General features: G+C 34.5%; 1 protein-coding gene across 1 annotated transcript in view; it reads left to right on the forward strand.

Annotated features, from left to right (window-relative positions):
• NETO1 (neuropilin and tolloid like 1) overlaps nucleotides 1–25,496 on the forward strand; it is a 62,867-nt gene that overhangs the window by 12,842 nt on the left and 24,529 nt on the right. Inside the window, exons 4-6 of the mRNA XM_030943834.1 lie at nucleotides 1,363–1,611; nucleotides 21,367–21,408; nucleotides 21,523–21,650. Of these exons, the coding sequence (XP_030799694.1) occupies nucleotides 1,363–1,611; nucleotides 21,367–21,408; nucleotides 21,523–21,650 (419 nt within the window). The remainder of the gene's footprint in view (nucleotides 1–1,362; nucleotides 1,612–21,366; nucleotides 21,409–21,522; nucleotides 21,651–25,496) is intronic.

A 25,496-nucleotide genomic window follows, 5' to 3' on the forward strand; every position in this document is an offset into this window, starting at 1 on the left:
GATCTGACTATGTGCTCTTATGTAAAGATTTCAAAATTTACCTGATATCTTCTTACTCAGTTTATTTTAAATAATGTCTCTTCTTATGTGAGTAATGAGTTCATATCAAAAGCTCAAAATTTTAAAACATTTCAGAATCCAAACAAGGTCTTTGTTCTTGTAACACTGACAGTTTTCTTATTATTCTTGAGGAAATAAATGTAGAGATACTGACTCCTGGAGTGGAAGCAGTTTCCATGCTAATAAATCAGCATGGATTTTGATCTTGCATATTTTCATGTGAAAAGAATGGTAACTCTGGCAAAGCTCATGGTAATACAAACCTCTTTTGGTATGTGTAAAGTGTAGGACATGATCCCATGAGAGGCACAGCAGGCAATGACACAACAAATCCTTGTCTTAGCAGAAGGCTTTGTCAGCAAAAGGCTCCAATGCACCATGCTCTAGACACAGAAGGTGCACAGTTTTTGCTATGACCAGGATTGAGCATAGAAAACAGTGCACCTCTAAAAGGTTGCCTCTGATAAAATGTATCAATCAAACCATGATTTTTTCCCTCCTTGTAAGAATATACTATATTTCTACCAGTTACTTTTTTTTGCTTTATACAGGAGATCCCAGGAAATATTTGTTTTAGAGATCATTCTGAATGTCTCTAGACTTAAGACCTATCATTAAAGATGGATTTTTTAAAAAGGTATAATTAAATTGCCCCTATGAACTTTCTTCAAGATTTTTAGTATATCATTTGCTCTTCTATTAGCATCCTTATCCAGGATCCTTATCCTTCTTTCTTTAGTGAGAATTCATTGCATTTGTTCTTATGTTTCCAATGAGAAGTAATTCTCAGTATAAGCAATTGCACTCCAGTTTGTCATTGGCTGCAATACATGTAGGAAGATAATCTGTCCTTACTGTAGCACAGTTCTTCTGATCAGCCTTTTCTTCATGATTTTTCTCAGTACTAGGTATAAAAAACTTATTCTGATTAACACCCCTCCCCAAAATGTAAGAGCAAAAATAAATTTTTCTAAATATGTAAGTTTCTTAGAAACATTTTATATTTTATATTTGAAGAAATTGTTCCTGGCTATATTTTTCTATTCATCATAGATATCTTTCTCTTAACTTTACTAAGCACTGTTGTCAAGAATACTTTTTTTAAAGGAGAATAACAGGCAAATAAACTGACAGTGTGAAATCTATAAAAAAATGTAGACGTACTAATTTTCAAACAAGTTTTTAAGTAAAATTTTAGGATCCATACAGAATGGATATATTTTATTTTCTTCAGTTTTGCTTTAGTTTTGAAGGATCTTGGGTTAGAAAAAATAATAAGATAATTTTCCTTTTTGTCTCTAGCTGCTCCTAGACAATGCATTGAACTACACTTTGATGAAAAATATTCCATAGAGCCTTCTTGGGAGTGTAAATTTGACCACATAGAAGTACGAGATGGACCTTTTGGCTTTTCCCCAATCCTTGGACGTTTCTGTGGACAACAAAATCCACCTATGATAAAATCCAGTGGCAGATTCCTGTGGATTAAATTTTTTGCTGATGCTGAACTGGAATCTATTGGGTTTTCTGCTCGGTATAATTTTACACCTGGTAAGTCCAAACCATCACATTTTTAATAGAAAAAGCTTATCATTGTAACTTTTCTAATGATGTATAATCTTGCTGTTGAATAATATCTTTAGCTGGGGGTTAGTTTGTTGTCAAGGAAGGTATTAATATATAGGAAATTGGTAAAAGTCATATGTATATTTTGCATAACAAGTAAGGCTTATTCAAGGGAAAGATTTTCAGATTCTGCAGTTTTAAAAAGTTTTATTTTCAAATGAATGCTATTACAGAAGGTCATTCAAAATGTTTCATGAGAAGTTTAGTGTTTTATGCTTGGCTGTTACACTGTACAGCTTTTCTTTCAAAAAGATAATTGATAAAGTATTCTAATAAAAAATGTAATTATCTCAGAAAATTCCATCATTGCTTTTCCACTTCACCAATCATTTCCCCAGCTGAGAAGTGGAATAGTTCTCCTTCCTCAATAAAACAAACTATTACAAGTATTACCAGAGGATGTGTGAGGTTCAAATAGTAACACTAATTAAATATTTTTCTTAAAAGACTGTAAATCTTAATTGCAATTGTACAAGTATTCCTTGTCACTGTTTAATTCATTAAAGTAAAACAAAATTCAGAGTCATACTTTCCATTAAATCCCCTGTTCCCCCACTTGTTAACAGAAGATTGCTGATTTTAAATTTCTTCTTTGGCTGCAGCTCCACTATACTGCACTGCAACTGCACTGCTGGATGTGACGTAGTTCTGTGACTTCTTATGTATTGAGTGATGAGTCATGCTTTAGTATAGCTGACTCTAAAGCACTGTAATTATTATGCAATTTTGTCAATTATGTCACTATTTTTTCAGCAAAATTGTTGCATTAGGTTGAACAATGTTCTCTAGAATACTGCCTAAAATTAGCAGACCCAAAATTCTTCCTTTATTATTCTGGTAGCATCATAGAAGATGGCAGGTCTACAGACTCTGTGTTGTTCTTCTTTCTGGTTTTCTTTCATTAATTCAAGAAAAATACTTATAAAACTAACCAGCATAGTAAAATTTTCTTTCAAGTCCATGATACTGTTTTTCAGTGGCTAAACATATATAGAAGGTTCAAACAGGAATAGTAAGGAGAATTTCTGTACCAAATAATCTGTTAGCCAGGTATATGTATCTGTTGTAAATTCAAAGAAAATAGACAAAATTTTGTTATAACCGTGCATATCCACTCTGAAAAGAGAGTTACATTTTTATCTCTCATTTAGCAGGGTCTGTAGGCTTTTGCCATTTCCTCACCGTGTGCCATAAGTTCTTTGCTTCATATTTCTTTACCTTTTTTTTTAAGGGTTCTGCATTCTTGTTGAAAAGATATTAATAGCAAAATCTGCAACTTAGTCTGTCTAAAACCTCTCAAGTAAAAGACAATTTCATGGACCATGTTTTATTCTCATTCCTTTTCTACTGATGTAAGGAGAATTTCTACACAAAGATCAATGCTGGTAAATTAGTACAGCAGCATAAATTATTCTAGACTTCAGATGGAATAGCTATATCTTTTTCCTTCCTTGATTCTTTCCTTTTTTCCTCTCCATACATTTCAATAGAAGCTCTGCAAGTAGTCGAGAGTTTCTAGGAATATTGGCCAAAATGAGAATGTGATTAATCTGACAAGTGCAAAACAGCACTGCTACCTCCTTGATCACCAATAAGAGGAAGAACTTCACATTCCACATTATTACTTGGACAGTCTTTTATTATGCAGACATGGATAAGGCATGACATTTTGAGATCTATTGTCCATAGGTGTGCACTGGGAGGGGTTCCTGCCAACCCATAAAACAGAATTATGGCTTTTGAGGTTGTATAAGAGAGTAACAGAGAGAGGATTCCACTCCAGAGTATAACAGAGTAGCATAGACAGGATTTCAATACAGAAATGATCACCTAAGCCACCTAGAACCAGCTTAGGTAGTGACAACTTAAAAAATTAAATTATGAACAATGGACAGATCAGAAGAAAATTTTCATGTTAACTTCTCTTTAAAGAACTTGAAGAACGTGATCCATAGCAAAGACTCATTTGGAAACTGTTGCAGTCTCAAGCAGCGGAATGCTCAGGGGAAATGTGGGTTTTTTTGCCACTCATCTCACTTGTCAAAAGCAGGAAACTCTTCCTAACTGCAACCTGCAGAGGAGGCTTTTTTCATCCACAGACAATGGAGTTATTTCTTGAGTATCAGCAATCTTTGAGAGTCCCCACCTGCCCCTGACATGTCTCTCATCTGCCTCTTTTGCATTTGAGATCTTAATGGAGAATAAAGAGACATGATGTTAAATGTGTGGGTGTGTGTCAAGATTAAAAAAAAAGTATATTTGGCTAAATTGAAGCTGCAACTGTTTATTGTTATTTGAATGGCACCTGGAGAAACAGGGAAAGAAATTATTTACTATGTCTCCAGGGTGTATAAAAACAGATAACTGGATGAAGTTGAAAAAAAGATCAGTTAGGATATAATGAAAAATGCTGAAATGAATATCTATTTGTTTGTGCAAATGGAAAAGTCCTGTGCCTAAGGCATTTAAAATCTAGTTTGGACTAAGTCCTATAAAAAGAAATTATATATAAAAATCCTAAGGGATAGACTAATAATTTGCAATTATGGCAACTTTTCAGTTCAATAATTTCTTTGACTCCTTGGCACTGAAATGGTTGGAAATTCATCCACCAAGACAAAAGTCCAGTAGGAACTGTGGTTTCAGAAACAAATGTAACTCTTTTGCCATACAGTCTTTTCCTTTTAAATAAACCTTTTTTCAGCGGTCTTTTCAGTACTCTAAACAGAGAGATCTTCCAGAAGAAAAAAATTTAGCAACAAAACCAGAGTTACACACACAGCCAACATGAGCACACCCAGAAACTGGTAAAACTACTAAAGGTTTTGCAAAAAGTTCCTTATTAAGAGAACAATTTAGGTTATGGTTTTTGTCATTTCTAAATTATAGTGTGAAGCAACACTATAATGAAGTGGATGAATGAAGCTGTACGTACGGTATAATAAACTATTTTCAATGTCAAAACTCTGAGCTAAGGGAAAAAGTATTCATCTTTTGCATAATTATAGCTAATATCACTAATAATCAGATGCATTTTAATGTAAATTTTCAACCATTTTGCATACATGAGAGTTTATAAACAAATGAAAACTTCTTTAATTTTGATATACTATTATAATTTATTTTTTATGTTAAAATTCTGATTAATCGTGTTCATTTCAAAATGGAACTATCTGAATCCATTCAATCTTCATAAATGTATACAAACTTTTTTGTTGGGTTACTTCTTTTTAAGGAAATCTGATGTATGAGAGAAACACATATCAAGCTGCAATATTTTCAGGTCCTGCTGGTTCATTTTGAATACAATATTGATTGGCTAGGGAAAAAACCATGACACAAGGATATTTAATGCTTGCTCTTGTTTTGTCATTCTTTGGGCCACTGAAAAGCCTACACCAGAAATTTCATTTCACAGCTCTGGGTTCTTTGACTCAATCTATTGCACTCATTTTTTTTGAAAAGTTTTGTCTCAAGACTGTCTTCCAAAGTGGTGTTGAATCCCTGTTTTGTGCAGAAAAATTCGAGTACTACTTCAAACTATTGACAATTCTTCTTTAAAAAGAATTTTTTTTTTCTTTTTTTAGTACAGACAAGAATTCAGGCAGAGAGAGGCTGTGTTTATCTGGGCTTTCTTGCTCAGCTAGAATAATCAGATTTCTGTTTATCCTGGTCCCTGATTTTGCAGGACAGTGGCTTAAGATAGCACATCATTACTTTCAGTTCCTTCACTTAGTAGAAGCCATCTGTGTTTTTATTTAGCCTCATTAATATAAACGTCAGTCAGTAATGTTTTCTATTCAACTGCCTGATAATGGAAAACAAAAAAAGATTTATACTCTTGTGTCCCAAAAAGCGGAATATGAAACACTTTCTAATTGGAGTAAAAGTACTTTTACATTCCCACAACAGTGAATGTCAGAGTAATAGAATAATTATGTCAGCTATCTTGAGGGAAAAAAATAAAAAACAACCCAAATTCCTGCTGGTTGGGGGATTTGTATATTTTAGAACTCATGAAAAATTTAATGAGAATTTAATAAATTCAATCACAATTCTAAAAAAACTTAGCTAAAATAGTATCAAATTATTTTGCCATCTAACATCCATCTTCTGCCTTGAATTGCAAGGGATATTTCCCAGGCATCTGGAATAGCTGAATATCCATGTGAGCTCCGCCACTTGTACTTTTTCATTTACTCTCCTGAACCTGGTCTGATTACTTCTAATTTAGTATCAGCAATGACAATCACTTTTTAACAACTTGAAATCCAGTTAAGCTTTTTGAGAACCAACAAACAATGCCAGAGCCATGTAACTTTAAACCAGACAATGTTTTTCTTTTGGATTTAGAGTTGGTTTGGAAGGTGAGAAATGACTCATTATAACTTCATTTAAACTTTTGAGACAGGACCACGTGATGTCAAAAAAGCCTGGAAAGTATGAATCTGTTTTATTTATTGAGATATAACTTCTCAGCACTTCAAATTGCAATAAGCAGCTTCCTGGCGTTATGAACTTTTATTGTGTTTCTACAAGTTCACTTTATTAGAGTCAGGCACTTCATTGTTGTTTACAAGGCATTAGGGCATCTGGTCTTGGGAAAGGGAAGGAATTTCTCTCAAGTAGGGTGATGCATTACATTGAAAATCATGATCACAGGTTTCTGTTAAATTTCAAGTGTAAAATAATTCTTTATGTGGAGCAAATGAATATCTAAAAGGTCTCATGGGGTTCTCAGATCCCATATTATGTCTTGCCATCTCATAGTTATATGTTTCTTTCAACAATACCTAAAAGGCAAATACAGAACTTCCTAGTTTAGAAATCCCCACGCGCTGGGAGTTTCATATTACCAACAGAAGGAAGTTGAACACTTAAATCCCTGCAACGTTGAACTTTGATGTAAAAACAAGAGTAAGAGAAATATAGGATACAGTTTTAAGTATTTCTAGCACTGGAGTAAAGAAAAATGTAGACTTAACTAGGGACACTTACTGCTTCCGCTGCCATCAGTACACCCTGTTCTCTACAAAAATCCCTTCCCTGTATTCATTCCATAATAAGCTGGACATGGACTTCTAGAGAAGGTTTACTAGGATATTCTACAGAAGTACAGGTACAAATTATTCTATTCCACCTCCACAAGAAACACCATTCTTCATTTGTGGGTGACCTCTCCAATATGGTGATTATGATGTTGCAATGATAAATATTCTCTTCAGAGGAGCCTCCCTTTGACAAAACGTCAGTGTTTTTGGAGCACCTGTCAGGGATCTTTAGGAAGCTTAGATGTACATTGAAAATTAGTCCTAGAAAACTAACATTTTTAGAGTAAGCTGCATTTTTATAATACCATTGTCATTCTATAAATAGTTCATATTATTACTTGTTACAAAATAATTAAATCTAAATCTTAGAAGCATCAGAGGATTTTCCTTAAACATGGTCTTTTTCTTATCCTCTTTTCCCTAAGGATAAACTTTTGACTTTATGTAAATACTATGCTGAGTTAGCTTAACCTTAGGTCTGATATAAAGTAACTACCCTTTGCTTTAAACTCTTATAAAATGAGGAAATAACCAGTGGGCCCTGGAAATTTGTTTTCCCTATTAATTCTTGATTTCTCTGTGATGTTTGTGAAGCACTTGGAAATGGCAGATGAGGGAGGATAATATGGAATTTGTGCTGAACAGAAAGCCTGGATAGTCATCTTCCACAAGTGTTTAAAACCAACATTTTACAATGAAAATTTTCATTACCCAGGTTCAGAACAGCACCTCCAAAGCCTGTTGTTGTGTTACTTGGTAGTTCTCTTTCAAACATTATAGCATTTACTTCTTCAGGGGAAAAATTGGAAACTTCTTGTCTCATGTGTAATGAATAAGGAATTTTTGATTACTTTTCAAAGGTTTTCCAGGTCATCTGATTTTCTCATCTGGCAGATTTTCTCATAGCTCATATTGGGACGCCCTCCAGGATGGTTGTATTGTGGTCTACTCCTGACAACTCTGTTGTCTGCAATAGTTTCTCTTAGGGACCTTGGAAATGTGGATATCTGGAGACATTCTGCTGACATTGAAGCAAGTCTTTTTCTTCACTAATACTTTTCCTAATTTGTTCAAACTTCATCTTTATGCATTGTATCTACAGGTTTATAAGATATTACTGGTATAGCCAATAAATCTTCGCAATTGTCCCAGTGTTTTTCTCTAATCAGTCTGAGAACGCCCCATCTGTTGGGGCAGAAAAACTATTTTTTAGTATGGCTATTCAGTTGTGGCAGGTTTGATTCTTTAGCTGTCAGTATATATTAGGTAAAACCCATGTTTATATAATTTCTTTTCAGTCATCTTTTTGCATAGGTTCAAGCAACTGTGATTGTAGATTGTTCTAGCTATTGTCTAATTTCTTTAATGGATCATTTCTCAATTCCAGCAGCAATAAGTAATGATCTTTATTGGGATATTTACCTTTCCTTAACAGATTTTTTACTGTTTGTATAGTGCTTCTAGCTAATTCTCCTTAAAGAAATATACACAAAATGTTGTTAGAAGTTACTCAGTTCCCTGTAACTAATAAACAGTATTCTTGCCCCATAATTAGTAGCTTTGCAAGCCTAAGTCTTTGCAACACTGAGTCATGTTTCTTTTTCTAGAACTGAATATTTTGGCAGTATACAATGTTTAGTAAAGAATGAAATGTGTCAGAAGCAAAGAGGCAAATCCTCTGTCACCATTTGTTATGTACACTCATCTCTTGTCTAGTATTGGTTAATTTTCCGAGGGTAGTACTCATATTTTTGTAAAGAGGACAATCCAGAGAATCTCTTTTGCCTACCACCACTGAGGTGAATGCCATTGAATATTATTTGCATATTTTTAGTTCTAGTAGGTGTTTGTGGTCATCGTAATATATCTTCTTTCATATTGATGGCTGAGACCTATCTTGATTTGTTTACTGTCTTGTTGAGTAATGCAGGCTGTGTTATATATTTATTTCAGATATCACATTTGAGCTTCTTTGATTGTCAGATCTGAAAATAAGATCATGCTTCATTCAACTTTGACACAAATTTTGTTTTTAATATTTTGCAAATAAAGTTACCTTGCCCATTAGAGCATCTATGCCTCTGATCCACCTTCTCTTTTTCCCCTATTATGTGCTAAGATATTGAAGAGCCTGTAATATTTAGTATCATATTGCTGTCATGGGGTAGGGAAATACTATCATGTAAAGCCTTTTTCATGTGAGAAACAGATCATACAATGATTTCTGTGAGAAGCAGGAGTCATCTCTATGGTTAAATCTGGCCAATATATCTATTGCTAGACACAAAACTCCTGGAAAATCAAGACTGTGAATCAAGCTTACATCCTGACTTAGTCTGATTTGTTTTTTCCTCTTTTTTTTTCACTTTCTCTCTCTTTCTGTACAATTATAACCTATTTCAACCTACTGACAACTTCCTTTTACCATACATACTTTTATCTTATACATACACTGAGGAGACACAAACAAACCTCCTATCAAAATATTGACTAATAACATCTGCACAACAAGGTGTGCTGTCCTAAAAATTATCATGACAAATTGAGGTAGAGAGGAGCTAATTTTTTTTAAGTCTTATTTTAAAAGGATTCAATTTTCACTATAGTTGGGTTCATGCAAGAGTCCCCTGCTCATTGTGGGTGTTGTTTAATATTTGTGAATATTGAGTAGATTAAGCAAGTTTTTTTTTTTTCCTTATACTATTAATTCACATTGGATAGAGATATACTTAATCTTTTGTTTGGGAAAATCAACAAATGATTTTTTAAATTCAATTTATGTTCAATGAGTACATACTTTCAGTTTGCATTTTTCTTTTCTTTTTTTTTTTATTTTGGGACAAATCCAGATGCTAGGTGTCCTGATTTTTTTCTCTGCAAAACCTGTTCATTTCATAAAGGTCCTCAGGCCAAATAAAAATAACAGCTACCATAATTTAACACTCTAATCCATCAAAAATCTCTGAAATTACTTTCTGATATGCCCAAGGATAATTCCAAAGAACAGTTGCTTAAGCTTACTATAGTCAAATGCTGCACTGACAAGCCACTAAATCTAGTCTCAATTTAGCAAAGAATTTCAGGAAGCCTACATATAAGCATGTGCCTAAATCCAGGCAATCTCTAGGCTTGGGTTCTTAAAAGTAAGCATGCTTAAAGACTGTCCTCTACCTTTCTATCCTGGGAAATAAGTAAAAATTAAATGTCTGTTAGTTCTGGAGAGCAAAACTACCATTTTTTCAACTTTTTAAATGAATTAAAACTAGTTTTCTAGCTTCACACAAATTATGTGGTAGATCTATATCAATTCAGCATTTCTCCATTTGATCAGTATCAAACTAATATAGCCTTAAATAGGTTCAACTTACTCACTCATTTTCTTTTTTTAAATTTTTTTTATATTCTGTTACAGTAAGCTGAGCTTTTGTTGGAATTAGAAAACTATGATTAATGATTTTTCTGTCTTCCTGTACTATTCTTCTTCCAGATACCCTTGTCCCTAAAAAAGCTACCCTGGAATTGTCTGAAATGAAATTATTTTCTTCAATCATCTTCTGCTTAGAACGTATTTAATTTAGATAAGCTTTTTTTGGTTCAACTCAGTTGGTCAGTCAGATTTACAAGTTGTAAAATGAAGTGATACAAGTTCTGCAACCACTCCTTTAATTCAAAATTTGAAATATAAAATAAATTTCTAGCGCATTTTTTACTACATTCCCACTACAACTTTTGTTCATGCATCCACTGTCAAATTTTCTTTTTAAAATAAAAATGGAGCAGTAGTTGTGGAGAGTTTTTTGAAAGAGAAAATTATATTTAATAATAATAACAATAATAATAATAATCATCATCATCATCATCATCATCATCTTTCTCTGAAAAATCTTCTTGATTATTTCAGATGCACATTGCTTACATGATCACAGCATAGTCTGCAATTCACTAGGGAGATGAATGCCTGACATTGTAGTTTCCTCAAATAGTTTTGCAGAGGAGGTTTTAACTTCAATGACAAAAAAATGCTTTGGAATACACATTGTAAAATGTACTTCCAATTAATTTTTTACTTTTAATATATAGGGTGACGAGATTTGCCAAACAATTGAGGATGCCATTGAAAGGAATAAATTCATTGTAAAATTGTGAAAATAAGTAAGCAAATACTTTTGATCAACACTTCAAAAATATTGCTCTGGAGGTCACTACAATTTAGAGATGTAAAAAGTTTATTTGAATACTTGGATGTCAAAAGTCTATGTAATATCCAGCAATTTCTGTTAAGAATGTTTTTTTGAGTAATGAATAAGATGATAAAAAGGGAATTGCAAAATATTTTTGAGAATTCATAAATAAATAAACTTATTTTTGTGACACATCCATTGTTAAAATTTTGTACAAGCATGACAGAAGCAGGCAGTGTGAAATGTGTTATTCCAGTCACATATCAGTCCCCTAGATGACACTGAGAAGCCAGAAGATGTTGTGTAACGGGACTTACATACATCATTTGCCAGATGTTATCTGATAGTTGAAGCTCAAGAGACAATGTTATCAAATCTGCTGGTTGCAGTATGTGGGTTAACAAAAGATTGCATTATACTCCTCTTGTTTCCTTTTGGGTTTTTTTTCCCTTTCTTTTCTTTTCCTGTAGCTCATTTCTCAAGTCTATGTGAAAACTAATATTAAAGGAGAATGCAGAAAAATACTTCCGAAAAATATTTTATTCCTAAATGCTGATTTCATTATGAGGTTTAGACAATATGTTATTAACTGCTACTAAGTATGAATTCCATACTGAAATTCTACAAAATAATTGTATATTTTTTTTAACAATACTGGCGTACAATTTTAAAAATCAGATGTAGTAGTTTGGATCTCTGTAATTTTATGAGCATCCTCCAAAAAAACATTTTTAACAATAAAACAGTTATTTGTATTCTAGAATATTGCACATTTGTGATATTTCAATACAAATATAGATCAACGATTTACCAAGTACTTTTAAATGAAAGGTTTAATTTATATTTTACTTTTTTTTTATCTCTAGAACTTTAAATGACTCTTTTAAATCAAGCTAGAAAAAATCCTTCTGTTTGGCAGTCAAAAACTTGATCTGGTCAAATGAAATTTAATTATTGTCTACTTGTTGGGTAAGCGGCTGACCCCTACTTAACAATCCTGAGAACTTCGACTGGCCATCATTCTTTGACCTGCTTCTGCTGCAAGTCAAAACTCTCCTGAGACCTTATTCCTTCTAAATATTACCACATCAATGGTAGAACTAGACAATCTCTAATCAGCACCCACTTTGCTGTTCTTTTTCCTGTCTCTTCGGGCACTTACATAGCAATATTGGGTATTGTGTAAAGCAGACATAAGGACTTATGAACGCTGCCTTTCAAACTGTGATTCAATGAATCACAAAGTCTTTTTCATTATTGTGATGCAGAAGATCACTATTTGTTCTCTGTATTAGGCTGAACCAGTCAGTTAGTGTAGGACTCAATCAATTGCTAAATTCAGCTCAGATTGTGGGCCTAAACTGGCTTCTTTTACAATCAGTATTAAAATTATGAATAAATCCAGTGAAAAGAAAATTACTTCTTCAGACCAGTAGATATTGATCAGAGGAGGAAAAAATGTAAATCAGTTAAATTCCATGTAAACAATAATTTTTACACCTAAAATCTAAAGTCATGATTATAGAACTAAAAATTTACTAATCTATACTTAATATAATCATTGCTTAGGGATAGCAGAATCTGGAGTTTCTGGGGTAAGGAAAATTCAGAGGCAAGAGTTTTATAGACATGAATGTAACTCTGCTCAAATTCTAGGTTCCAAATCTCCACTTATCCACAGACTCACTTGTTTGTGATGCTCTTGACAAACCACTTTGAGGTCATTTTGTGAACACAGAGCATGTGGCATAAATGCTACTTAAAGAGGACTGAGGATCCACTAGAAGAACATTGTTAGAAGAAAAAGTAAAAAAGATGGAAGACAATATCCCCTGGTTTAGCATTTATTTTCGTGTTTTTTTCCTACAGCCATGCAGTAAAACACATTAGTGTTGCTTATGAAAAACAATATTTAGTTGTTAATTTCAGTGAAAAATTTGGGGCTAGAGTTGGTATGAGTTGTGTTTGGTTTACGTGGTAAAGCATATAGTAGGACTTTTCTCATCAAAATAATAGAAGTCATAGACTACCTCTGTCTTGTTTCTAACAGTTTATGGCAACTCTAGATCAGTATAAGGAATTAAGTGTGGTTTGAATTTTCTCTGCCACTTTTAATTGCATGAAATTGAAGAAAAATTATCAATTTGAATAAAATTGAATGTCACTCTCATGAAGTTATAACCAACAGGAAACAAATTAACTGTAAGACAAAAAACCTGGCTGTAAAGTCTAGATTAACCAAAAATTGTCTAAACTTTTTCCTCCCATAATCTCAGGGGAAGCTGAATTGCATAATACTGGAAAAGAGGGAATGATTATTGCTTACATCCGATGTATTATTTATATCCTCTTAATATCGGAATGCCAGCTTGTATAATAAAATGTAAAATTCATGTTTGTGGGTAATGTAAGTGGGTAATTATGTAGGGAATTCAAAGTTAACACAGAGCTATGTTCTTTCTGAAATACTTCATCAGAGAGAGCTGCTGCCCTATGCAGTCAAAAAGATGAAGAAGCAAAAGTGTTAGAATGTCTCCAAAGACCCTCCCCAATATACTCTGCAGCTAAAATTTTTAAAAACACATCTTCTCATTCTGTACATTTGGGGAAACTGCTGAGGTCAACAGCTCAGTGTTCCCTAAAAGGACAGTTCCTAGCCAGAAAACCTCCTAAGAGTAGCAGAAGAAAAAGGAAAGATCTGGTGTCACTGAAATTTGTGCTGCTATGAATTCTAAAATGACAGGACAGAAAAGTTACTCTTTCCACAGTTGTTTTTGAGACTTGGTGTGAATATGCCTTTCTCAGCAACTCACTGAGCTCTGTGGCTTTTATAATTCCCCTTCTTGTTCACTGAAAGTGTCTGTGGTGGGCATATATAATTACAATTGGAGGTGACAATTGGGTTTAAAAAATGAATTTCACTTTTTCTTTGATATATGCTGCTTTTTCATTCTAATTTTTTTCCTTTAGAAAGAGAACATTCAGGTTCCAGTGGGGATGAAAACCTAGATTTTTTCCCCTTGATCCTAAAGATTTCTACCCTGGATACAGAATACATTTTAAAAGCATCCTGTGACATTGACTTTTTGAATCATACAATGACTTTGTTACAGGAGAGTACTAGAATATAATTCATTCAACAGCTTTCAAAAATCTAGCAGTTGCACAGTAAACTAATGAATGGGGTTTTTTCAGTCTATGGCTATTTCACTTTTTTCTACTCTAAGAATCCTATTTTCTGTAGCATTTTGTCTGTTTCATCTCCTTCTGACATATGGTGAGACAATAAAGCAAGCAGTTGTTTTTACAAACACAATTCAGCTCCCTTTGGTGCTCTCTGACACAATTCTTTGCTTTAGCAAAAGATCACCTGGTGCCTTGCTTGTCTGTAAGAGAAAAAAAATTGGAGGCAGTGAAAGAATTTGCTTGTTAAAGTGGAAAGTGAGTTATTACACATGGAAACTATAGGAGATATTTGAGTTTCTCGTGTGAGAGGCAGTTATCTTCAAAAAGATGCCATCACTGGCATGGCCAGCTACAGCAGGAGAATATTAGTAGGTGTAAACACTGTGTTGTATTTCTTTTTTAATTGGAAATGTGCCACAATGTACAGTGAACAACAGGTTATAGAGTGCTACTTGAAGCAGCACAAGTAGTATATTCTGTTAACTATAAGAGGTCTAAAAGGTGTAGCTATTCAAAGGAACACTACAGTGAATGCATTCATTCTATTAAATATTCTGAGGTAAAACTAGGAGAAAACATTTCTCCTATGAAAACAACAAAGGCTATTTTAAATCACAAAGTTATTCTCATAAGATCCTTCTGTCCTGAGAAATCCACCCAGCAGACTGGTACAGCATAAATATCCTGAAAAGGATGTGCAGATTCTGCACTCAGTGGTAGCAAGAAATAACCATGTGTAAATAGGTTCAGTCTGCAGAAGTAATGCCTGGTACTCAGTTGTGGCTAAACATTTGGGCTCGTTTTTTCCCCTAGTCATCTGACATGAACTTAAAGTGTTATTTCCTTGGACTGGGCCAGGAGTCATCTATTAAAAAAATGATGAGACAAATCCTGAGCCTTTAGTAGTATCCTGTTGAAATTGCATGGCTAGGAATACCTAGAATTTAACATTATTCAGGAAAACCACTATAGCGTTGCACATCTCTCTTCCTAGTCCAGTTAAGAGGCCATTAGTCAATTACAGGAAGCCTTCAGGATATTATCTTGGGGAGACACAGACAAGGTGCTGCCCTTGACTGATAGTCAGTCCTGGTGGTCAAGTCAGCTGCGCTGTCACAGCAAGGCTGCATTACTCAGATAAAGTGCACTCCTGAGCTCGTTCAGTCTTGTTTCAATATTTTCGGGCAACCAGCAGGTGAAGGTATATGCAGCCCTTGAAATATTCATCATGGCATCATTTTTTTCCCTGCATTTCCACACAGAGTGTGCTGCATAAAGGGAATATAATGACTAAACGGAGCGCTCAGCTGCTTGTGTAAATATTGAACATAAAATGATCCCACACATAGCAAGGCTCCAGGACTTCCTCTTTCCACTCATAAGCCTGAGTATGACACTGTTGCCTATTCTTGCTCTCCTTTGTCACCAGGAGAGTTCCAAAAAACCGCTTCTCACTTCTGGGATTTTAGAGCACATATCAAAGGGTTGAAACACCCTTCGAGGATGAGACCTGGAATGCCATGTTACCTTTCGCTTTCCGACATGGCTCCCATCTGCAACAAAATTTACACAGGAGAAAGGCCCTACATTTAAAAGGGTTTGCAGAATAGACAACAGAGACAAGCAGGCTAAAATCTCAAAGCCTGCCATCATGTGCATGAAAACAGAAATTTAGCTGAAACTTCTGTTATCGTGTGCTCTGTTCCAGTGGAATTTATTCAGGTGCTTCTTGTTTGCTCAGTTTGACCAGTCTTAGCAAAAAGTTACTCAAAGTCGTGGATTTTGTTATAATTTTTTTTTCCAATGTTGTCTTTTTTATTTCTAACTAGATTGCAACGAAACAAAGAAACACCTAATTTTGGCATACAAATGTCCCACTATTGCTAACACTTGCAGTATATCTTGTTTTACTGAGGTCATCATAGCAATACAATTAGTTTACAAATCACTGTATGTATTATTTACACTAAAAAAATACTTTGTGGGTATGAGCTGAGAGTAGTAAAGTGACAAATGAAAAAAAAAATAGTTTGTGGATAATAGTTTGTGTTATTTCAACAATATTTGCCTTCATTTACTTTTTGCTGATTTAGTGGCAGTTAGATGTTCAAGGTGAAATATCAGGAGTCATATTCACTGCTACATTTGCACTTACCAGCTTTGAGGTTTTTCATGACTATATTAAGAAGGCAAAAAATTTGAGAAGCATTATTTTAGGTTACAAATATGTAGTCTTCAAAAGAGCTACAATTGATCACAATATTGTCCTCAAAAAGAAAACATAGAAAATAGAGCACATACAATAGAGCAAATACAGCACATAATATTGCCAACCATAATTATTACAGAACTTTCCACAGTGTCTAGCTAACTAGAGGCTTTCTTTGAACACCTTTTGATATCATTAGTACAAATATAGAAATATATATGGAAGTTTCAAGAAGACTAGAAATATGAAAGGAGCCATCAGAACAAATTTCATTTTAGGCTAATAAGAAATAATGTGTGGGGGTTTGCATACCAATTTAACTTCATTTTTTTTTCTTGCTACTTTTTCTTTACTCTCCCCAGTAGAATAGCTGTTTCCTTTGAACACCACACAAATAAAATTTGCATACAGAAATGATTTTCTATTTTAGAATTATATTCGTCATTCTTTAAGAAGATTTTTTTGCTTTTAAAATCTTTTTGCCATCTTCTTCCATTACTTTTACTCTATCATCAAATACTATGAGGCAATGACATAAAATACCTTAGAATAATCATACTTTTCTGTACTGAGCTGTGCAAGCTCTGCTTTTACAGAGAACTATACCTCACCCCCCAAGAGGACAAGGCTGGTTTAGGCTCCCAGAAATCACTGTAAAACAACTTGACTTAGTAAACTTACAGATAAATAACTTGTGGCTTGCTGTATAGTGCAATTCTCTTTACTTTTCTATGAGTATTTACATGCCAAATAAGGTCTCTAATAAATTATCTGACAAAATAGCATGTGTGTGTGTTAAAATTACTTCAATGCTGATGGATAGGAGTTGAATACCTATTTCTAGTCAGAGACAGAGAAGTGAAAAGATATATCTACAGCTGTTTGATTGTTGAATAAAGGGGGACAGCTTCCCTACTTCTGATTAGGAAACATGGCTTCAAACTATTGTGACTACTTTCTGTATGTATCCATTTAAAAGGAGGATTTTGTATTCACAAACAGCAAAAATCCCCTTAGGTTTTAAACATCAACCCTTTGTAGTGTATGGTTTTTTCAAATAGTTCAAATAATTCTTCCACATCTCATTTATGGAAGAAAAGAGAAAAATACTTCAAAAGTTATTCAGCACCAGAATTTTGTATTACACATTTCCTTCCTCTTGACTTTTAACTGTACAGCAATTGCTCATGTTCTTTACTATATGTATTTCACTTCAGATATTAAAAAAAATAAAATTGTGTAATTAAGTATACTGTAGTCCAGATATGATCAGGAACACATAAACTCAATCTTCCATTTTTTAAAAGAGATTAAAATTTTGACTTATATCTTTTGACTTCCAGAGTGAGATATATATTATTTTTTATCAGTGAAAGCAGCAAGTTTGAAGTTAGCTGGGTAAGAAAGTGCCCAGATGAATTTTTTATGAAAAGCTAAGGAAGGATGAATAAAATGTGAGAGATCAACTTGGAAATTTTGCCTTTTTAACAGTAAAAATACTCTAATTTTTCTGTATTACAACATTACTTTTAAAAGCATTGTGCCATCTCTCTTTGAAGACAAGTTGAGTGATCTTTATATAAGTATGGAATTTTTAATTCGACATATGATCTTTTAAAATTGATTTGCAATAATACTTACCAGCAGAACATCGTGTTGCTAGTAATTAGTTTGAACTGTATGCATTTTTCCTATGTCTTACAGAAATTATTCAAGCAATATAATTTTAAACATTTCACTTTCTGTGTAATTAAGTGACATGGAGTGAGGTGTTACATATGTACGTGCATGCATGGGTGGGTAAACATATTTCTGTATGGATATACCTCAGCTGGGCAATCCCATAAGATGCTGCAGTGTACTTGTAAACAAGGTCATTTACATACTTTTTGAAGACTTAATCCACTTGATGTACAATGCCTTTTTACTTTACAATTTTCTTTATTTAATAAGATTTTTGAGCAATCAGGTACCCTAAATCCTTACAATTGGCCTCCTGTTTTTCTATTTAAATTCCATGTTTGCCAGCTGCTTATAAGAAAAAGACTTCTTGCATAGAAACAGTGAAATGAAAAATAAAGATATGTCGAATGATTTCCATGGAAAATGTAGATTCCAAAGCTAGCATCCAAAATCTTGAGAAGCCCCCATGAAGACCTAGTGGAACTTTTTGAAACCAGGCCTGTATATGTTCCTGCGACTCAGAGCAAATTCCGCAAAACCAAGTCTGCCTTGTGATAGAGATTTGTCTAACTTCTGTTGCTACCTCAGATAACAGGTCTAGACTTTTGATTGGCTATTTCACTATTATCAAAGTCTATTTTTTAGTTATTATGAAATCAGAGGATCAGAAAATAGCTGGTCTCAGAAGTCAGCTCTTGAGGTTGACTTGTCCAACCCCCTTTTCAAGCAGGGTCACCTCAAGCTGTGTGCCTAGGATTGTGTCTAGACAGCAATGAATATCCTTGAATATCCTTGAATATCTCCAAGGATGAAGACTCCACAACCTCTTGGCTACCTTGCTAGTCCTGAGTCACCTCCTACCGGAGACGTGTTTCCTGATATTCATATGGAACAGCCTGTGATTCAATGTGTGTTCATTGCATCTTGTTCTGCCACTGGATACCACTGAAAGGAGCCTGATGTCATTCTCTTTGTGCCCCTCCGTTAGGTCTTTGTACACATTGGTGGGATCACCTCTGACCCTGCCCTTCTCCAGACTGACCTATCCCAACTCTCTCAACCTTTCCTTACATGTCCCTTAAAAAATTCATGACCCTCTGTTGGATTGTCTCTAGCAGCTCCATATTGCTTCTTTTTTTCCCTCTGTTATTTTTCTCTAGTTATGGGTGATCCATCTTATTTTTCTCAGAAAAGTTTTCCAGTCTTGGGTGTTTTCCTCGCAGGAACATTATTTTGATCTATTGGAAAATCTGGCCAGTCAGTGTTTATATAACATTAATGTTTTGACCCAGCCAGACTGAGAATAACAATTTGATTGAAATACAGAGGAGCTGCTAGAATCTAATCCATTTAATGGGACACTATTTAAAAAGCAAATATTTGCTAGTTAAATAAACTCAAACATGGGTGAATTTTAAGCTTGAGTGATAATACCTTATTTACAGATTTTGTTTTTATTATAGTAGTATTGGTATAATAGCAATATTTAATGAAGTGTTATCACCTCAGATGTTATAAATTTTATTTCCCTTTCAGTTTTGAAACTTTTGCAAGCTGAGAACTTGCAAAAATTTATTTTTTAAAACTGAGCAGGTCTATCATATTTCTAGAATCTTAACAGATTGTGCATTTCTGTATGTGTTGTTCCAATGTTACTGTATTGTTAAATGATAACATACTTTCAGAGCTGTTTTGTGAGTCAAATTATATGATCTGGATTGTACTTCAGCCTGGATTCTTGCTACAGACTTTGCTTTATATGAAAACTCTCCTATGGGGAAAATTCTGGCAAGACAGTTTTTGCTTTCTTTCCTCCTATGTACTTTACTAATGTGGTGGAGTGTTCTCAGTAAATCAGAATAATACTTGCAAATTCAGTAAAAGGAAGAAATTCAATAGTTACATGAGCTATCAGGATGGTAATTCAAACCATAAGTAAAAGTAGATTTCCTTTCAGTATCTCACTTTCAGAGTTAGATATCAGCATCCCAAGTACATTAGCTGAAATATTTGATTACCTTTAGTGGTTCTGATAACCATATCTACCTACTGATCTCTAAAAAGATGCAACAATTAATACTAATTGCCTACTCAGTTAGATTTGCAGTCCTGTAAGTTCATGAGTATTTACTCATGATTTATATTGTGCAACTGTAAGAGAAATTCGAGAAGAATAGCAGCCTGGTTATAGAGGGGCTATATAAAAAGCAATCTTACAACTCCAGTTTTTGAAGTCAACACATTTTGACTCTTTAGATTAAAATGGCTGTTCTTGCTTATACAGCACTAGACTACTTTGTATATTATCTGGTTGTGATTCTTACTGTTCCTAATTGACTAAGGCTAGAGGGAAAGAGCAGTTTATATGGCTTGGTTGTGAGTTTAATTTTTTTTCATTTGACACATCTCCTTCTTCCAAAGCTTTTCTTCATTTTTTTTATTTATAGTTCTTTCTACACTGACCCACTTCTGAAACAAGATCAGTTTCATGTGTAAATGAGACGAACAGTGCACAACATTCATTTTATGTAGAAAAACAATGCAAATGATAAAAATTTCCCAGACAAGACCAGTCTATTCTAAGACATCACTTTTGGAGTTGTTTTAGCCTCCCATATTTCTGGTGTTGGGCAGTATCTTCAACCTGAGCCAAATTTTGTAAAATGATGATTTGTGTATGGACGGTTGTCTATTGAAGCACATCCATCTGAGACCAACTCATTTCATCTCTGTATTACACCTGACTCTAAAGGCATGATACAAGCCCTCTCAGATAGTAAATATAATCGTGTTTATCTGATGGAAAATGGTACACATATTAGACTTATTAACTTGTTCATACAATGACTTCTAATGGTAATTCTTATGGTATTTTTTTCCAAAAGGATGCTTCTGACAAAGAAAGTGTCTCCTTTTGGTCAGTAGGGATGGCAGAATATTCATGAACACAGAATTAAGTTTGGATTTCTCCAATTAAATTGAGTGTTATTTTTCAAAATGCAAAATAGTCAAAAAGATTCTGAATGGATCTGTAAATATATCTTCTTTCACTACACTGATGTATTAAAATGTCATGTGGTTAGCTATGTGATGTTCTCACTTGCTAATGTATGCAGAAATATTTTTGTACCCTTCTGAAAGACAGAGACAGAAAAAAGCAGGATTTCATAACAGAAAAAAATTACTTGGTATGATAGTATCAATAATTTCTGCATTAATAATTATTGTGTTGCCATAGTTTTGAAACAGTTCCCATTTCCAATAAGTTTATGTATGATTATATTACTAAAGCACATCATAAAATTTGAACATATTATCATAACGTCCTAGATTATGAACAAAATTAATTTTGTCTTTCTCTATTTTTAAGATCCAGATTTTAAGGACCTTGGCGTTTTGAAGCCATTGCCAGGTTGGTATGTTGTGTTTTGGGGTTTTTTCTAACTTGGAGGCCTTTTATACTCTGCTGTAGAAAACCTTTTGTTTGCTGTTCAGGTTTCATTTTTTCTGGTGTTTTGTTATTCAGTTTGTGAGTTTGAGATGGGAGGACCTGAAGGAATTGTGGAATCTGTACAAATTGTTAAAGAAGGAAAAGCTTCTGAAACTGAAGCAGTAGACTGTAAATGGTACATCCGAGCACCACCCCGATCCAAGGTCAGTCCTTCATCCACTTGCTGATTTGCCATTTAATTTAAGAAATTGCCTTTTCTAATATATTGTGCATTTCTTAGTACAGTCAGATCCTGTTTAATAACTTTACAGCTTGAACTGTAAACTATTTTTTTCCTTCTGCTGCGGAAGGGTAATTTGTCATCTCAGCCAAAATAACCACCTTTCTTCATAAATGATGATTTGGGCAATACTAATGTGTTTTTTGTGCCATAAGTAATTTTCTTAAATTCATCTTTAATTTTGCTCATGTTTTTAAAGAATCAGTGTGTGTTTTAAAGTGGGAAGTAATCTTATAATTTTAATTTTCATTATATTTCAAACACCTAACATAGAGACAACTAAGGGGCCACTGCTGGCTCACTGAGGTCATCATTGTTTCTCATCTGGGAACTGTGAAAATGGACCTAAAGTAAATTAATGTTCCTCCATATGAAGCCTTTAATTCCTTTGGTTTAGAGACACAGACAAAAAGAGTATTCTCATTTCTTTTCCTCCACAGTCAGCAAGCCAGGGCTTTGTAAGAAACATGAGAGGGATGCAATGAATTCAAAAATGTTTTTCTTGGATTCCCCTTGATTTTCTCTCTTATCCATAACTTATCAGTTATGATATGCATTAATTATTGCTGTCTACACTACCACTTCTCCCCTCTTTGCAACAGGAACAGCTTTATGCCTCCCACCTACTTGCATTCACTGTGTAAAAGACACCCCACAGTATACTTTTTCTAGCTGTATTTTATTGGACAGGAAAGGTTTTAGAAAGTAGGATTTATATATGCACTACTCTCTGCTTCCTTTAAACTGATAAGGGCTTTTTTTGTATAACCTCAGTGAGGAGACTGTACTGAATATGTAATTGTTTCACAATGACACATGGATGAATGTTGAAGGGTTCTCTTCAGGAAAGATTTTCAGAAGAGAAAAAAATCATTACTATCAGCATTTTTCTATTGGGAAAGTATAGGAAAAGAGTTGGCTCATAAGGACTACAGATAAATGATTTCCAGAATATACTTTCATCTTATAACATTTTTTTTACTTTTGGATAAAATTAATATTGATAGAGGTTTTCAATTAAGTAGATGAGCTTCCCATTTTGCTACACTAAGTAGTGATATGAAATTATTGGACTGATGAATTATTATTCCATGTGTTATAGGCAGTTTATATTCATTCAGCACAAATCTCAGTATCGATACAAACTTCAGGAAGAACAGATGGAGGGCAGCCCTGCCGATAAGGTTTTGGGGATTCTGATGGATGAGGCTGAACATGCCCTAGAAATGTGCACATCCAGCCCAGAAAGACAGTTGTGTCCTGGGCTAGACCAGAAGCAGCATGGTCAGCAGAGTGAGGGAGGAGATTCTGCCCCTCTGCTCTGCTCTGGTGAGACCCTACCTGCAGTGCTGCATCCAGCTCTGGGGTCCTCAGCATAGAAAAGACATTGATCTCTTAGAGCAGGTCGAGAGGAGAGCCCCAAAAATAGTGAGAGGAGTGGAGAACCTCTCCAGTGAGGAAAGTCTAAGAGATGAAAGTCTGTCCAGAGAAGACTCTGGGAAGACCTTATAGCAGCCTTCCAGTACTAAGAGGAAGCCTATAAAGAAAAAGGGGTAAGTAGTGGTAAGACAAGGTGCTTTAACCTAGAAGAGGGGAGATTTGGACTAGATATGAGGAAGATATTTTTGCAATGGGGGTTGTGAAATGCTGGATCATGTTGCTCAGAGAGCTGGTCGATGACCATCCCTGGAAACATTCAAGGCCAGGTTGGATGGGGCTCTGAGCAGCTGGATTTAGTTGAATACATCCTTGATTGTGACAGGGAAGTTGGACCAGTTGACATTTATACGTCCCTTCTAATTTAAACTATTCTGTGCTGTATTTAGGTATTAGTACAAGTAAAGCAGACAAACACAGAATTGTTATTAGAATCAGCACAGTTAATTAAGCCAATAGCATTTCCCTATAGTATAAATTCAAGTTTATGGTTGACCACATAATGTAATTGTGATATTCTTACTTGGTCTGACTCTGAAGTTCTATATGATTCAAAGCCCTGCTAAAAATCACAATTTCACCTACCTGTAGTATTTATCCATACTTAGTTCTGATGTAAAACTCCAAACTAGGTATTTATGTAACCGAAAATACATTGTCTATTAGAAGAATACTAAACTACTACTCTTAGTAGAGAGCTAAAAATTAAAGTTCATTAATTCTTCATAAACTTCCATATCTGCATTTAGTTGTGTTGCATTCCAAGAAGCGTATCCTATCTGAAGGGCATCTGGAATGGAGAGCAACAAGGAAGTTTTAGAAAAATTAAGTAATACTGGATGTTATTTAATGTCATCTAGAAAATTGTGTGAAGGAGAGTAATACAATGCAATAACAGGCTCTGACAAGGAGGATGGAATGTTGAGATGCCCATGTCTGTAGGATAACTCAGGGCACCACACTCTGGAAGAAAGTTTCAGGTTAAATATGAAGGAAGAAAATTCGAACATTAGGGAGGGCTAATTGGTTCAGCTGGCATTGTTAGTGGTCTGAAAGTGTAGGTTAGATAACAACCTGTGAAAAATGAGAGAAACATTAAAAATCCTGCCTTTAGGCAGAGGGCTGGACTGGGTCATCTCTTGATGGATCCTGCTATTCCCATCTTACAGAATTACCTGCTTGGAGAGAGTGAGCAATATGAAAGTATATAAATCAGTATTTCCTAAGGTCGAGTTGAAAGGTTTCACAGTCAACTAGGGAAAAAAAAAAAGATTTTTCAAGACTAGATCCATCTTTGGGGGGTAAATCCAATTTAGCATTTGAACTTAGTGTGGCTTTTCAAACAGATATATTTTTGTACACACAGACAAGTATATACATGCAGAGATGCACACACAGTTATGGTTTCATCACACTGGGACAAGTTTAAAAATATACAGATATTAAGGAAAGAGGAACAAGTGGATAAATTTTTAAGAACTTTGTATGAAGTAAGGTTTATGATAAGATTGTTTATGGGTCTGATTCAATTGAACTGGAATCCACTGTCCATTTTTTACAGTCAACTTCCTTTGTCCCTATCTAACCTTGAATTAATGACATATTCAGTACAGTGACTTAATGACATCATTTTAATTTATGTCAGTTTGCACCTATGAAAACAAGCTCTCCTGCTAAGAACAGTGAGAACTCCGCAGACATCTTTAAACCCACGTGTTCCTGTACCCTGGGCTGCACAGTTTGTTACTGGGAATTATGCCTAAAAGGCAAGAGTTTCTCAGAGTGAATATATGTTGAATTTTTTCAGCTTTAGTTTCTTAATTAAACTGTGCCAGAATGTGAGTTGCTTGCAATTTCATTTGGCGTAAGCTCATCCAGTCTAAACTGTCTGCAGAAGCAAGATGCAAGTGCTTCCCTTGGTTTCCAATTCCAGATTCCAGCCAAGTCTGAGCTCAATATATGAGCAATGAGATCAGCCAGGGAGTGTGTACTTGAGGTCTCTAAGCTTGAGCTTCAAACTGGCAGTCTGGGTCAAATGTTTCTGTCCTCAGTGCTCTGGAATGGGACAGAGAGCAGAAAATTTGTTGCACACACTTAAAATAGAGACATCACTGATTATCTTATATCACACATGCACACACACACACACACCCTGACACAGACCACACACACAGAGTAAAATAAATCTGAAAAGCATGCAGAAACCAAACATTCTCTAAGTGCAGAAGGCAGTCTGAACACAACTTATATGCAGAGCTAGAGTCTTATATAGTAAAAGTGACTAGTTGTGAAGTCTGTGTTTCTTGCAATCATTCAAAGTCAGTCCCTGCTG

This window comes from Camarhynchus parvulus, chromosome 2, assembly GCF_901933205.1.
Source record: "Camarhynchus parvulus chromosome 2, STF_HiC, whole genome shotgun sequence".
In the NCBI taxonomy this organism is placed as follows: Eukaryota; Metazoa; Chordata; class Aves; order Passeriformes; family Thraupidae; genus Camarhynchus; species Camarhynchus parvulus.